This window comes from Coccinella septempunctata, chromosome 1, assembly GCF_907165205.1.
Source record: "Coccinella septempunctata chromosome 1, icCocSept1.1, whole genome shotgun sequence".
Lineage (NCBI taxonomy): Eukaryota > Metazoa > Arthropoda > Insecta > Coleoptera > Coccinellidae > Coccinella > Coccinella septempunctata.
The window spans coordinates 65,353,966-65,370,720 of NC_058189.1; the positions used below are offsets into that span (position 1 = coordinate 65,353,966).

General features: G+C 40.8%; 1 protein-coding gene across 4 annotated transcripts in view; it reads left to right on the plus strand.

Moving 5' to 3' along the window:
* The window catches only part of LOC123308947 (hemicentin-1), a 325,793-nt gene that overhangs the window by 278,865 nt on the left and 30,173 nt on the right, over positions 1-16,755 (plus strand). For all 4 annotated transcript variants that reach the window (XM_044891796.1, XM_044891790.1, XM_044891782.1 and 1 more), the window contains one exon: positions 4,937-5,131. In XM_044891796.1, the coding sequence (XP_044747731.1) occupies positions 4,937-5,131 (195 nt within the window). The remainder of the gene's footprint in view (positions 1-4,936; positions 5,132-16,755) is intronic.

The window sequence follows — 16,755 nt, forward strand, 5'->3', positions numbered from 1 at the left end:
GAATTGCCAATATTTTTGAATGTATTTACTCGAGATGGGGACACTAAATAGGAAGCGGTTTGGGTAATGTCCTTGGAGGTTGGATATTGGATTGTCTGGACGGGAAACGGAGCCCGCAAAAAAGATCACCTTGAGTTTAGCTCGTTTCATAATAATTGGGGATCTGTGTCGATTCACATCTCGAAAAGGAATTCTACCCTTTCGAACATGACTCAATTTTGAGATGAAAAAAAATATGATCCGGGTCGAAGGACCAATTTTATTTAGTACCAGCTGACCCATAAGACGTTGTCCTGTCATAGTTACGGAATATATAATTGGGGGTAAAATGAGTAATAAAAAGATTAAGTGGAAACAGTTTAAATTTTTAACTTTTTATTAAAAAATTGATTGACAATTGAAAATTGCAGAAGACGTAATTGTTACTTATAAAACTTACATACATATAGTACCTACTTAAAATTAAATACAAAATCAATTAACTGATATACGAAATGCTGAAATATGAAAACGTTAAATCAATATTGATATCGTGTTGTTCCTTCAGCTTATTTATGAACTGTCAATCGCCAGCAAATGTCAATCACTTGTCCGTGAAGGGTAGAGTATTCAACTTGCGCGCAAAGGAAAAACTGTTTTTACGTAATGCGATGACAACGTGTTCTCTGGAGCCCTATGACTCCATTTTGATTTATAAAGATGGAAAAAGATTCAATGCAATAAAATTCGGCTGCATCGGGAAGTAACTGCAAAGAAAATTCGGTAGGCCACAATCATTTCCTTCAAACTTATGATGAAATTGATGAGTGTGACCCGAAGTACTATTTTCTCTACATATTACTCAGGAGATACTTCTGAATTACAAAATCATTGTGGCTCGATTAGCCTTTCGGCAACTGCGACCATGTAGATCTTTTGTTCTCTACCCTACTCATTCATAGGAACCCAATGAGGTCGTTAATGGTGTCGATGAAACCGACAACATCCTTAGGGGCCTTGGCCGTTACCTCGTGAGTATCCAGGACCGGTTTCCCCAAATGAATGGTTCTTAGGCCAGCCAGCTCTGAACACTTGCGAACCATGTGTTTCTGCTTCTACAGAGCCCACAAATCTCATCTGCTGACTTACCCATACAGTACAAATGATATTTGTACCGACAGTGCCCTGTCAGCAGTCCCACCATCACCCGAAGCTCAGCTCGTGACAGCTTCAGCAGTTTTCTGGTGTAGGTCGTTGAAAACATCACGAATTTCTTTGACTGAGTAAGTCCAGGAGTGTTTCTCCAGAGGGTTATTCTGTTGTTCAACCCCCATTGTTGGACCGCTGTCTTGTATTGGTACTTTCCAAGCCCACAGAGAAGCTCAGATCCAGCAGGTATTAACCTTGATGCTCATTTTGCAAGTTCATCGGCTTTCTCGTTACCTTCAACACCACAATTCCCTGATACCCATTGTAGAGCCACTTCATTGCCTCTGGCCAGTTGCTTAATGATATTACGGCACTCCCATGTTAGCAGTGTGATTCCAGGGACCTCAGCGTGGTCTAGCTGTCCGTGGTTATATGGATATGCGCCCCTTTGAGATTCATTTTAAGATCCTCAGTTAGGTCCATATACGCTCAAGTGGAGGACATCGACGATAATAATGTGAAGTATCTAGTCTGCAAAAAAGCCATTCTATATTTCTAAGACTTCGGAAATAATAAATTTATCAAATAACTGCGTCGTTTCAAAAGATAAATTAGAAACGACCCGCAGTCCCATCGAAATTCAATACGTTGAGAGTTCAACCCAATACCTGACGAGTCTCCTTCCTCCATTCATACCGGATTCCCTCCAATCAATTAGGCAAATTCGCCTCTCGATCTGAAGCAACTTAGGATGAACTCACCCAACTCCCGAATGGCCCCGAAAGAATACCTCATCAAACCGACTACCAGCCACCCCCTGCTTCCCCCTTCCACCGAATATACCCCAATATGAAAGACGTCCGATCGAAATCGCTCTCGTATCTTTTATGACACCCATCAAGTTCCCCGCGAATCAAAACTTATCCGAAACTTGGAAAAGCCACGGACGCGGATTGTAAGAACAACTTCTGAGGTCCCGAACTTCCTTCAATATCATTATAATATGCACCCCCGGCCGGGTCTTTCGAAGTTCGAATATAAAATAAATCCCGCCATAAACCTCGGCATATTTGATGAGAGCCGAACGCCTGATTGAGAGATGGATGTATACTTTAAACGTTGTTATGTCTGGAGCTTGGAGATGGCTCTACGGGGCGTGGCAGCGAAGAGGGGTTGATGGAAATTCCGGTGGTGCTGCAGGTTGATTGAATGCACGTAAATATATTGTTCGCATAACCTTCTCCTCCTTCTACATAACAACCCCTTTGAAAGCTGGTAATGGTAAGGTGTACCCAGGGTTATTTATGTAGGCAGTGAAGAGCAAATTTGCTTCACCATGTGCAAACGTCAAGCATTGGAGGGTGACCTAAGTGAAACAACGGACAAACCAAAGCTGTGTTTGGCTGAAACGAGAATTCTTCTGGTGTATCAAACAAGGACAACATTAACGGGAAAAGGAACGGAGAATGCTACTAGAAAAATATGCTAGGGAGAGATAAGCTGAACAGATTGTACCATCTCCTAAGCAGCTTCAAATTTTATTTCTTTCAACAAGGTTATCCTGTGAAAAACATCACTTATTGGTTCATCATCTTTTCCAAAGATCTTCAAGGTTCTTCTATCAAAGCCTTCTTATGACGATCTGAATCGAAACAGAAGTAAGTCAGATGAGGCAAAAAATACCAACCTATGTTCAGGAACTGTTGTCTGCTCTTCCAAGAAAAGGCGGTTACAGTTTACTTCGACCTCAAGGTCTATTTTGTTACCAGAGCTGTTCTAAACACTGCGTCATCTTCAACTCCTCCTCCAGTTCCAGAGCTTTAATAAACTGCAGAATATGCAGAGGCATCAAGAAGGCTAGTCCTCATTCCTTCTGATATTTTCTCATCCAAAGCATTCTTTGCGTTGACTTACAATGGCGAGGCATTCTGTAGCAAGGTGAACAGGAGTCTTCTCTTCTGCCCCATAGAATCTACACTTGTCAGTTTCTTTACTGGTGACAAGGTCCTGTAAGAAAGCCAGTGAAAAAGCATAGCTTATTCTTACTGAGATCCAAACACTTTTCGGATCTTACAGTTTTAAAATTCCGATGGAACGTTCTGAAGTGGTCTATTCCTGGAAAATGCCTGCCAGAGTGTTTCCCTTTCTGTTTCCTCCTGCTCCAAGAACAATTTCTCAAATGTGCATTTTCCTATACCATAAAAAGGTTCTAAGCCAGAAAATAGCGTTTGTGTGGCAAGTGTGTTGGCATCTTCGTTTTCTTTGATTCCCGAGTGATCTTAAGCCCAGATTAGAGAGCCCTCTTTCAAGTTGCAAGAGACTCCTCATCTCTGTACATAAAATTGACTTCGTTTTTTTATTGTCTATGCAGTTCTGTTCAATTTCTATATCCAGCAGTACAAATTGGAAACATTACTTCTACGATTTATCGTTTCTTGACCTCAAAACGAAAACTTGAAGTTAATAAATCATTTTTCCTTAATGAATAATTCATTTTTAATTGTTTCGAATCTAGTTCACCCTGGCTGCTTTTAGAGAGGAAGTCATCAGTTTATTTTTCGTTAAATCTAAGTGAAGCTATGGATCAATAAGAAGTTGCTGTCAGATTTCATAAATGGCGAATGAGGTAATATTATTATGGAGGTTGGTTGACTAGATTTCAGGACTACTCAGGTTGATCTATTGTTCTTATAATACTCAATCTGTCTCCTCGTGAGAAACAATGTGTTCCTGAGACAACCAAGCTCAGGGCACGTGCTCACTATATGTTCGACAGTTTCTTGTCTGCAAACGTTACCTGCTGATTCGCCAAGTAGATGCAAAAGTGATTTGTACCTATATAGAGGTAGATGATATCGTTTCAGATATCCAATGAAGAAAGACTAAGACTAGGAGTATTCCTTCAGTGATCTATTATGTCCACTCTGCAGTTGTACAATACATCAAAAAGCCGCTTGAAATAGCTGGATTAGCTTGGGTACCTGAAAATTCTACTAACCTATTTGTTATAATAATATTTTTGTTATAATAATATTTTATAAAGAAAAAGATGTAAATTTATGTTAGTCTAGATTCTATGATCAAATACGATATGGTTAGGTAAAATTTTAAGAAAAAGAGAGATACGAGATACGAGTTGAGTTGAGGTGAGTTGAGATTGTTGAGAATTAGTTGTGTGTAAATTATTTGTGAATAAACTTTGTTGAACGTTATCCATTTTGTTGAGTTTGAGTAATTAGAAACAGTGCGATAAATAGACAATTATATATAGAAATAAATATATATAACATATTAAATTATGCAAGCTCCTGAGTTTTCGTTCAGAATATCTTCCTGTTGATGGATGGCAGCCCCAAAATGGGATTTTCCGAGATAAAATATGGGTTAAGGTTCGAAAAGTTCAACCTTTGATGTACTGTTCGCAAGATCATCTGCCTTTTCTTTCTCCTCGGTACCACAGAGCCCCAACACCTATAGAAAAGCCACTCTATTGCCTCTAGTCAGTTGTTTCGTTGTGTTCTGGTATTCCCAGGACAGCAGAGGGTTTTGGCAGTTATCTTCCAGAGCTCATATTGTTGATGCTTGCTATGTTGATGCGCCACTTCTGGTTTCTTTTCGAACACAGTTGGGCGCACATATAGACAGTCATTATTTGAGCCTGTTAGACAGAGGTTTCCTGTCTTACAGACGTGGACAGTGTGCCCTCCATAGATTTTGATCCATCAGTGCACCATGTGGATGACTTTTTGTTGCAAGAGGTTTCGAAATCGAAAATTTCAGTTACTTAATCACCCTTTCCATTTTCCAGGAACTAGTGGCTGTTGGACCAGACTTGAACCTGGTTCCGGTCGTTTGCAGCCAATGGGCGCTTCCCAGGAGCTTCGTCTTGACAGGGTCATCTACCAGGAAGCGGGCGAATACCGATGCGTTGCTCCCAGCAGGGAAAACACCAAGCGTCTGGATTCCTTGAGGAACATGATATCCTTCGAAGTTGTCGTGAAAGGTGAGCGGATTTCTGTCACAATTCACAACTGCGAATTTGCTAACTTTTGAAGATAGTGAGATATTTTTGTCTTTACATGAGTTGGGAGAAAACTTCTGTGAGAGACCCGTCCCTGTGGTGGCGTTCGAGTGAATCCGACGCCCGCGAGGATTTCGTTAACTGCTTAATTATTCCGGGAGTTGCTTGCCGGAGGAAACCGTAAACTCGTACGCGTTTAAGAACCCTGATGCCCGAGTGCTCTTTCGCGGAAAATTACATTACACTTACAAAATCCTCGCGCCCACCCCCCACGACTGCAAATAACCACTTCCCGCTTATTTATACGGTGTTTGTTCCGTAATCTAAGCCATTCGATCTACGTCCCGAGCCAACCGGCTTCCATCCAGCCGGATCTGACGACTCAGAGCGCCGCCAGACGTACACGGCGACGGCGACAAAAATTTTAGGTTACATCGGGGCAAATTGCGACTCCGTGTCGGTGGTCTCATTTGGATGCGATCCCGTCGAAGATCTGGTTTCGGGCTCGTAAATCTCGTTCGGGGGTAGCGTTTAAATTCCGCTCGAGGGGCGGCAGAAATTGCCGAGTTTATCTCGTCTAGCGCCCCAGAGTCAATCACGACGCGGGGTGTGAGGTTCACGTATTGTTCTTTCCGCTGTTCCATTGAGATGCGCTCGGAATTTCTCGAATAAGATGTTTAAAACAAGCCGATAACTATATGTACCTCTGATCATAGCCTACTAGAATGAAACGGGCCGGAAAATTGGACGTTCCCGTTGTTACCATCGGAGTGTCACGAAAAATGGGTAAATGAGAGTGTATGGATTTTATAGGCAGCTTCAATAGTTTCTTTGGTAAACTGAAGATTATGTTCGCTAGTACCGATAATCAGAAGTCAAGACATCTTCATCGACGCGAATTTTACAATTTTACCGATTTTCGGCTCATGAGAGACATTCCGTTTCCACCCCCAACCAGTGGGTACAAAAAGAAATGTCCCCCCGCTGGTCAAATAATTCTGATGATTTAGTCTTGAGTATTCATGCGGTAGCTAATGTTAATTCTGATTATATTTATTTCGAGTGTTCGTATAAAAAGTCTAGGCCGTTGACAACAAGAGATTTTGCGATTTTTTCTTTCGCTTTTAGTCCGAGTTGCTTCTATTTCTTCTTATTTTTCTTCTCATTATTTAAGTTGAGGAACTCCACCGCGATTTCAACAAGTATCTAGTATAGTGCCATAACAACCCTTGTAGACAACTTCCGTACTTTTACTTGAGAACTACCCTTCAGTTTCAATCCCTTATACTACCTTATACTTGTTTCACCACTTTTGGAAGTACGATTTTCTAGCTGGCGTGCAAACCCGTTGGAAGCAGAAACCAGAGTGGTGAACAATCTTGCGCCCTTTTCCCTTGTCTTTTTGGGTTTCTCTTCGCTGGAGGTACGATTTTGGCTGGCGTGTAAACCCCTAGGAAGCAGAAAACCCTTATCCTTTTGGGTTTCTCTTCGCTGGAAGTATGATTTTGGCTGGCGTGCAAACCCGTTGGAAGCAGAAACCAGAGTGGTGAACAATCTTGCGCCCTTTTCCCTTGTCTTTTTGGGTTTCTCTTCGCTGGAGGTACGATTTTGGCTGGCGTGTAAACCCCTAGGAAGCAGAAAACCCTTATCCTTTTGGGTTTCTCTTCGCTGGAAGTATGATTTTGGCTGGCGTGCAAACCCGTTGGAAGCAGAAATCAGAGTGGTGAACAATCGTGCGCCCTTTTCCCTTATCCTTTTAGGTTTCTTTTCGCTGGAGGTACGATTTTGGCTGGCGTGTAAACCCGTTGGAAGCAGAAACCAGAGTGGTGAACAATCGTGCGCCCTTTTCCCTTATCCTTTTGGGTTTCTCTTAGCTGGAGGTACGATTTTGGCTGGCGTGCAAACCCGTAGGAAGCACAAAACTGAGTGATGAATAATCGCGTGCCCTTTTCCCTTGTCTTTTTGGTTTCTCTTCGCTGGAAGTATGATTTTGGCTGGCGTGCAAACCCGTAGAAAGCAGAAAACAATGTGGTGAACAATCGTGCGCCCTTTTCCCTTGTCTTCTTGGGTTTCTCTTCGCTGGGGGTACTATTTTGGCTGGCATGTAAACCCGTAGGAAGCAGAAAACAGAGTGGTGAATGATCGTGCGCCCTTTTCCTTATCCTTTTGGGTTTCTCTTCGCTGGAAGTATGATTTTGGCTGGCGTGCAAACCCGTTGGAAGCAGAAAATTTAGTAGAGAACCGTTTCCCAACGCCTTGCTTTGTTTGCCCCCAACCTGCATTCCCGTAATTTTGAAATTCAGCCTCGACTCCATTAAATGCGTGTCTTGGTTTTGGCTGACGATATCAGAGAAAACGTCGTCTCAATCTTATAATTGCCATTTTTATGGCAACAACTTGTGAGGGCGTTATAAATTTCTTAATTTCTTGAGCTGGGGCCTGTTAACAAGAGTGTAGATCTACCATCGATGTGAATTCTTTCAAAAGGTATATCAGAAAATAGTGTACGTAAGATTTCACAGAATTGCCGCTAAAATTACCCAATTTTACGGCATATCTCCTATAGAAAATTAAAAAGTGATTAACCACCAGGCCATAAAATAATTTCCACATTATCCCCTCATTCCCGCCAGTACACGACCTTTGGCGCAAAAAATATTGTCGGTTCGCCGTTTTATAGAACGTAATAAGAATTTATCTCCTACGGCGAAGTAAATAAATGCACCTTCATCATTATTACGTCAGGTTTAAGCACCGTGTAATAAAAATGTGGGACACTCAGTTGGGAATGGGACGTCCTTCGCGGAATATACTTTATTGTGTAATCGTAAAATAAATTCTTTTCACTGACGGCCGAACATGTGGTTGTAAATTGAGGGATTATGGGAGTAACCACTTCATAGAGGGGAATACAGAGGATCGGGTTTGTCGTTCGCAATAATGGTCCTCGAAATTGAGTGAGGAAAAAAAGGAACGTTTTATAAGCAGCAAGAAAATAAGAAACTAATACAGTTAGGTTAGGTTAGGTTTGCTACCTTCCCAATCGGCTTTGAACTTAATTGCAACTTATTTTTATACCTACCCTCGATTATCACAAAGTGGTAGTCTTATTTTACCATAAGTGATATTGACTCTTCAGTAAACAGAACGTCTGCTGAGCTATTCATCTCTTATTCTGACAATTCATTCATGTCATTCATTTCATTCATTGCTGTATCCCGTTGCCGGGAATGAATCTACAAAAAGACGAAAAAAGGGAAAAAACAAAAAGAAAAGAAAAAAAAGAAAAAAAATGGAAAAAAAAAGTGCGAACTGAGGTGCGAACAGACTTATAATTTTTCAGGGATAATTGCGACTGTGTGCTCTCCTGTGACTGTAGAGACCTAACCGTGACCTACATATCCTACCACATTCCGGGCATGGATAGTCACCAACCAGATCTGGCCGCCGCTGTATCCTTCTCGTGTCTCCATTATAACTGTGTACCAAAGACCTCCACTGTGACCTGTCTAACGCTAGTTGTTCCCAGTTATGATTGGCATTAACTGATTTTAGGGATTGATGTAGTGTATCCTTAAACCGCTTGTACTGGCCTCCTGGTTTCCGGGCTCCCTCAGTGAATTCGCCATATAGAGCTATTTTGGGGAGTCTTGTGTCTTGCATCCTCAGAATGTGGCCGCTCCATCTGAGTCGGGCCCTCATTACTTGAGTCTCAATTGTTGTACAACTCGCGCGTTGCAAAACTTCTGCATGCGAAACTTTGTGGAACCATCTGATATGCATTATTTGTCTCAGATGACGTTGTTGCGTTTGTTCAAGCTGTTTGATATGTCGCCTGTAGGGAGTCCAGCTTTCGCTCGAAACTTTGTGGAACCATCTGATGTGCATTATCTGTCTGATTCTGACAAGCAATAAAGAGAAACGTAAGTTTTAGTGAAAATATAAAATGAACTGAATTGACTTCGACTAATACGACTGAAAATGATAAATCTGAATCACAAACCGTAGCTAAGAAAGCGGCAGTAAAAGGATAAAGCAGCAGCAGTCGCCAATGCAAGATAATGGTAGGTACTATACCTACTAGTAGGTACTAGTGGCAATATTGACAGAAAGAAATTCTGTTATTCTTTCGAGATTCAGGTGGATACAAGTACTAACGGCGAAAATAATAAATAAGACAAGATATTTCAAGATTTCTTGTCTTGTCTTGAAATTCAGAAAGTACTTCTTGTCTTGATCTTGTCTTGAAATCAAGATAAGATCTTGAAATATTGAGAGCTCGTCCTACCTCAAAAGGAAGTCGACCGCCTTATTAGGATTATGCCCCTACTCCGCTCGTTTCTGAGTAAATAAGACGTCTTCAACGTCTAAGATACATATTATTAATTCTTCCCATTTTGCTTTCAGCTGAATTTTTCTCACATCTTGATTTGTCACTTACCTTTCCTAAGACACATTCGTGTATACAGAAAAGTATATTTACAGCGTGACCAATTACATAAGAACTCGGGAATACAAAATTAAACCCCTATAAATCGAAATGAAACCTTCAAATGGAATTTGTAGCTTTTTCGAGTCGTATTGAAGGATGGAGGCAAAGTTGGGAATAACCTATCGACCCAACTATCGGGATACTGATGTGTGAATGAGGAGGAAGAAGGCAGACAATAGCTCCAACCGACCGAACTCCCACACCACACCATTGTCCCTTAGACTCAATCTTCCTGTGCAATCCCAAAAGGCTCATATTTTTTTCACACCCGAAAGGCCCCCATCGCAGTTACTCATCGTTTAATCCTCATTTCCGCACAGATAACGCAGAAATATTCGTCACAGATAAACTTTCAACGGTAAGGACTCCTTATCGTTGTGCGGGGTGGCGGAATGGGGTTTCCAGGAACCCTCCGAAATTCAGCCGGGACCAGAACGATGGGATCAAAGAGCGCTGTAACTAGATCTCCCCTGGGTGGCATTCGCGCGAAACTAGTTCACGGGATTTCTGCTTCTTGGGCTATCTCCAGCGTTATATAGGTGTTCCTGTTCCGCGATTCGTTAATTCCGGAGGAATTCCAACTAGTTGATAATTATGGAAGTTTTTTTACGAGAACAAAAGGAATGGAGAACTGGAAGAAGCTCAGGAGGAAGTTGCTGCAGATAAGCGCTTTATATGGAGGCGAAAAGTGTTTGTTATTTTCTTCTGGGAAAAATGCCATCGAAATACGAAAAATCTCCATTCATGGGAACACAGTCTTCTCTATAGAAAGCCCTAGGTGCTAAAAGGCAACGTCGTACAAAGGCCTATGAAATTCAGAACTTGTAATGTGTTGCGTTATAGTTTAACAAGTGTAAAATTTGCGGTTTGATTCGTTATTATGAATGGTGTATTTTAATTTGAATTACTTTTTATCCTTGAGTACGTAGGCTCTGAACATCCGTGAAGAAACCACTTTCATCATAGTTGAAAAATGTTGTGTTGCTTCTCGAAAAATAATCATTTTTCGACAAAGAAAGACTGTTATCTTTTGGAAAATAGGGGAAAAATAACTTTTGAGGCCAAAAAAGGTTCCTTCTTGCGAATACCATCCACATTCTGTATTGGAAAAAAGATCATCAAAAGCCTACTGAGATCGCACGGCTCTCATAGCCCAAAAAATAACTCACAATAGACCTGACCTCATATTACTAAATGAAGATGAGAACAGAGCACTACCCATCGACTTGGCAATTCCAAATAACAACAAGCTACCATATAGGTATATTTAAACGATTACGAAATACAGAGATCTCGAGGAACAAGCCAGGAGACAATGGAAGTCGAAAGATATCTAGGACATCCCCATAGACATTTCATATAAAGGCTGATGCCGAAGAAACAACCAGAGAATTTGAAAAAACTCCAATGGAACGAAAATATATATAAAGTCTTGCAGAAAGTGGCACTGCTAAGGAGGGCGAGAACGGTAGGTACTAGGGAATTACAGAAGAACATGGAAAGAACGCCATTCTTCAACAGGAAGTGTGAGGAGGTTGACATCAAGAAGCCGAGGAGCAGCCCAGACCTGACCACCACCAACAGAGCTTAATCCTTTCGATATCTAAGATATCTGGTATAAGCGAATGGTCCTCTGGACAGGAGTGTGAAAACCGAAGAGTTGAATTTCATAATATACAGGGTGAATCTTTGACTCGTACTAGTATTTTAACAGTAGATTCTTGAGGTCAAATTAAACACTTTTTTCTCATACCATTTTTTCCCATTCGGACCTGATAAAAAAGATATAGCCATTTTAAGTTTTCATAATGAGCTGTGCCACCTCTGGAAAAACAGAATTGTCTTCAGAATAACAAGCTAAATCTATTACACTACACATCTGCGGATGTGTACAACAGAGTTGTATTCAGCTAAAATACCCAATTTTTCAAATTCAAAGTTGTAATCGAGGTTTTAATTTTTGAACAAATTACTCGAAAACGGCGCATTGTACGAGAAAATATGAGGAATTTTTTATTGAACACAACGTTCAAATGTTCATTAGATAGCGTCCGACTTAATTTCAAGAGTTGGGTTCTTTGAATTTTGCGTATTTTTATGGTAGATAATGGTCGTATTGAGAAAACTGGAGGACGTGGATGATATCTTGTGTTCGAAAAATATTCATCAAATAAATGAAAACCTATATTCGGAAATTCATTACGTTCGATACAACCGTTTGTGAGATGGAATTAAAAATAACACTTTTTTATGTTTTTTCAACAGCCTGTATCTTTTAAACCGAGCCGATTCTAAAAGAATGATAAGGGAAAAAAGTGTTTCTTTTGACCTCAAGAATCTACTATCTATCTAATAATTTATGAAAAATTAACAATTTTGAATTAAGTATCTTCTGATGATGAATAACTGAATTTTATTTAATAATTAATGCACGCTGGTGCAATAATACTGATGGGCAATATGGGAATTATTCTGACAAATAATCTAATTGAACAGATAAATAGATAGCCCACTCTGAAAACAAGCCTCAGCGCCATCTGTTTTCCGGTACAGATTCCTACAATAGAACTCTCATTTCCAATATGTTCGGCCTCTATGGCACTACTCTACTAGCACTCTTAGAATTGATCTGCTGCGGAATGTTGGATAGTTTGACGGATAGCGGTCGTTTACAGGAATGGAAAACCTTCCGCATCAACGTCCATTCAATAAATCGACTAATTTGATCAAGTCATTATTTATACGGCAACATATGCACTCCTAGTACATGCGGTACAATAAGCCGGCAAATTCATTTTCCATTCGACTGATCAATAAATCCGCGGATTAATATATCATTTTCTCTAAATTGAGGTATATATGCGTTTTCATGCGATTATTGCGCAAAATGTTTATCCAACAATTCCGACGGCTGATTGGATCCCGAATTCGGCTGATTATGCTGCAATAAATTGAATTTGAGCGGATGTCGACGATGAACCGGGCGGATGACGGAACGACCGCCCATTATTCATGTTGATGGGATATTGAAAATAATCGATGCCCGCGGAAATTTGAATCCGATTCGGAATCGCGTGAACGTGAATACGTTATTCGAATTGGATTCGTTGTCGCGCATTTTCAAAAGTTCACTCGCATCGACGTCAAACTCCTGACATGTTATTGAAAAATTCTAACCCATAGTGAGGACACAGAAAAAAATATTAGAACTACCAGTCTGAGCTGGCAACTTGGGTGAATTGATTATTATTCGACGCAGATATGTCGACGTAATCATGGTTGACCTCGTTCTGGTGCCTTCCATGCAATGGTTTGCCAATCAGTTTCTGCATTTTACTTTCTGCAGAGTGTTCGACGGTTTCCAAGTGATCCTGTTGTAGCTTTAACTGCGTAGAACTATCAGCAAAACAAACTACTCGATGGAGTTCTGACGAAGCAGCCTTGCTCAGGAAATATTTTCGAAGTCCTTCAATTTCCTGGGTACATACGGTTGGACAAATCAAAAATTCCTCTACCCCCAAGATGTCGTGGCAGCTCTGTACGTTCTATTGAGCTTTTGGGGTGATGTTTATTGTGTTTAGTCAGCATCGTCCTCATTTTTCTCTGTAAAGCTGCTAAATCGGTGGTCGTCCAAGAGATGATACCGAATGAATAGGTCAGCACCGAGCAAGCGTAGGTGTTAATCGCTTTTATCAGATTCTTGCTGTTAAGACCAGTTTTCATCATCCTTCTCAATCTTCGGGTGAACTCCTCCGTTAATTCTTTCTTCATCTGGCTCTGATTGATTTTTCTTGCATGTTTTATGCCTAGATACTTGTATGTGTCTCCTTTCTTTAATGCTTCAATTTCTGCACCATCCTTGAGTTTGAACGTACCATCTTCTATTTTCCCTCTCGTTATGTTCAGCAGTCGACATCTTTCTAATTCAAACTTCATTTTGATGTCTTCCGAGAATCCTTCCACCATTTACAGCATCTGTTGCATTTATTTTTTGGTAGATGCGAAGAGTTTCAAATCGTCCATGTAAAGGAGATTCAGTTTCATCATAGTTCTACTGCCGCTCTTGATGGAAAATCCGTAGAATTCAATCTATGAGACAAGGGATTCAGGGCCATGCAGAACCACAGAGGGCTCAGCGAATCTCCTTGGAAAATTCCGCGTCCTATTGGAATAGGTCCTGTTGTATTGGAGCAATCTGCTGCTTTCATTTGAAGCCTAGTACGCCAGGTTAACATGGCGTTTTTCAAGAACTTAACAATATGGGGATCCACCTTGTAAATCTTCAAGATCGTCAAGAACCATTCGTGAGGTATAGAATCGAATGCTTTTTTGTAATCTATGTACGCAGCGTGAAGATTCCTCCGCTTGGAGAACGCTTGATTGCAGATAACTGAATCTATTATTGGTTGTTCTTTGCATTCTCGGCTGTCTTTGGTGCATCCTTTCTGTTGCATGGCGATGATGTTATTCCTTTCGCAATGGTTGTGAATTCGGTTTGAAATGCACGATATGATTAATTTGTACATCGTTGGTGTGATTGGTCGGTACTTGGATGGGTCTTCTATATTCCTTTGGTCTTTAGGTAACAGGTATGTTGTGCTATGTGTAAGGAATACTGGCATTCTTTCAGGATTTTCAATGACTGATCCATCAGGCCTAGGTGCTTTCCAGTTGTGTAGTCCTCTGATAGCTGATTTTACTTCTTCAATTGTGATCATGTCATGCAGCATCGGCTCATATTTTATAGCTTTAGATTTTTCATCCTCAATCCATCCGGTATCCCCATGGAACTGAGGTTTCGTTGATAATTGTTCGGTCCAGAATTGTTCAATGGCTTCCTTTGGTGGTAACTTTCCATTTTCTGCATCAGACGATGTGAGTGACCGGTAGAAAGTTTCTTCCGACTTTTCGAATGAATTATTGTCTCTTTTCTGGCTATAATTGCTTTTAAATCTCCTCAGGCGTTGTGCATACAGACTTAATTTTTGCTTTAGAGTGTCGAGGCAATGGTGAGCTGTAGCATTCTCCGTCTCTCGTTCTGTGTCCTGTTTCTATCCATGATCTCATTGGCAGCTTTCACAACCTTTCTTCCTCGATTCCCGTTCAAGTACTCCGTCAGTCGTTCAATGTCTCGTCTTAGCCTTTCTGTTTTCTGTTGAAGACGTTTCTGCCATACTGGGGCGTGTAATTTGTGTAATTTTGGACCATCGTTGTTCGTTCGGCGAATTTTTGCCCCTATAGTTTTCGCTATCATTAATCTTATTATTTCAATGCTCCGTTTACTAATAGAGTATGTATATAACTTTATATCAGCCGCGTCGGTACCAAATCTAGTTCTTCTGTGAACAGGAATTTCACCAGCAATCATAAGAAACGCCATTTTGCCCATTTTAGCAGTTGTTCGGGCAACACAACATTATCCGTTTTTCCTCGGCGTCGAACTCCTCGCCAAATCCAATGATATCGCCGAACCTTATCCGCAATCTTTCTCGAATTTGCGCTATGCACATGAATACGAATATGCTCGTTAACCGCTAACGGCCACTCGAGAACACGTGCTAATATAATATTCCGAAACTGCCTTAACGCCCGGTCTAACGCCATAAATTCCGCCTAAACCGATATCGGGAATTCCGGACTTTATCGCCCGCCGAAGATTTCCAGTCGCTACGTCCATCACTTATAGCCGTCTATCGGCCGAATTGTTTTCTGCTCAAGAAAGAGGGATGAGTCCGGAGGGTTTCGCTCGGGAAATCGGGCATTTCTCAGCGACAGCTGCAAACGGGCGAGTAGTTGCGACAGAAAAAACTACGTCGTCTTCGAAATATGACGACGTGGCGTGGTGTGGATGGAATTGAAGTTAACCAACGGCGGCCATTCGTCTTGTTCCCGAACGTTTTCCGATAAAGAGTGAAAATTCTCCTTTTTACTGTCACGTGTAAGTGAAATAATCCTTCAGTACTACGAAGTGGATTACCGGTGAAGTGGAAGTACGCGAGATATGAAAATAATCTTTACGCAGGGTTAGTCTTTGACTTGTAGAGTCATTCGGGGCAACTGTGCGCTCTTTTGCCTTTCAAGCCATACCCTGTTTCAAATGGTGAAGCTAGGAAAATTAAAACATATTCATAAGATAGAGAATTTTCTAATCTATAAAAAAACATCAAAAAGCAAACAAACAAAAACGTTTTCTTTCCGCAAAAAAGAATTTAATAGAGAAAGTCGGAGTGCGTTCACATGCCCCGTATTGCGGGTAAGTGTGCGCACCCTCACGGGGTAAGTGAACGCAGTGCTTAGTGAACCACACAATCAAAACAAATTACAAAATAATGTCATCAAAATGTTACAATATTAGAGAAATGCTGTTTATTGTCAATACAGAAGCGCCGTTTTACAAGCAGTGCATTATTGTTCTTGCCTCAATTCTTAGTGAACACAACACTTGATACATTCCCGTTGGTGGCTCTTCATATTTTTCTGAACAAATAGGACAATATTGATCGAGTCTTAACCAAGAAAATCAACAATGTCATAATTTATTCCTCACTGAGCTAAGGCCCATATAATGAATCTATGCGCACACTTACCCACGCACACTTTCCCCAGTAAGCCAAAATTTGAATTGACGTTCTTATAGTGTTGAGCAGCTAAGAGAACCTAAAATTTTTTATTATATATTTAGATTAATATGCCCATGATCGAATAAAATATTGTTTAACACTGAGGGACTCGGAACTTGGACCTGGCAGAATGTGCAGAGATGCTAAAAATTAACAAGAAAACTAGTGAATTTGATTGATTGCAAATAAAAAGTTAACGAAACGTCGCACGGCGCACTCCTATGAAAAACTAATTTGGCGATTCTGCGCCCTTGCTTCACCCAAATGAACCCCTCTTTCATACATTGCATAGTCGAGATATACGCACTGCGCACACTTACCCACTGCGCTCAGTTACCCCGAATCCACAAATTACCCTCAAAACATAACACATTACTGATGTGTAGTGTGTCATAGATTTAACTTGTTATTCTGAAGGAAATTTTGGTGTCATAGTGTTCCATCAATCTAAGGTTCTGTGCTTATTAAATTAACAAGGAGGAAAAACATTTTAA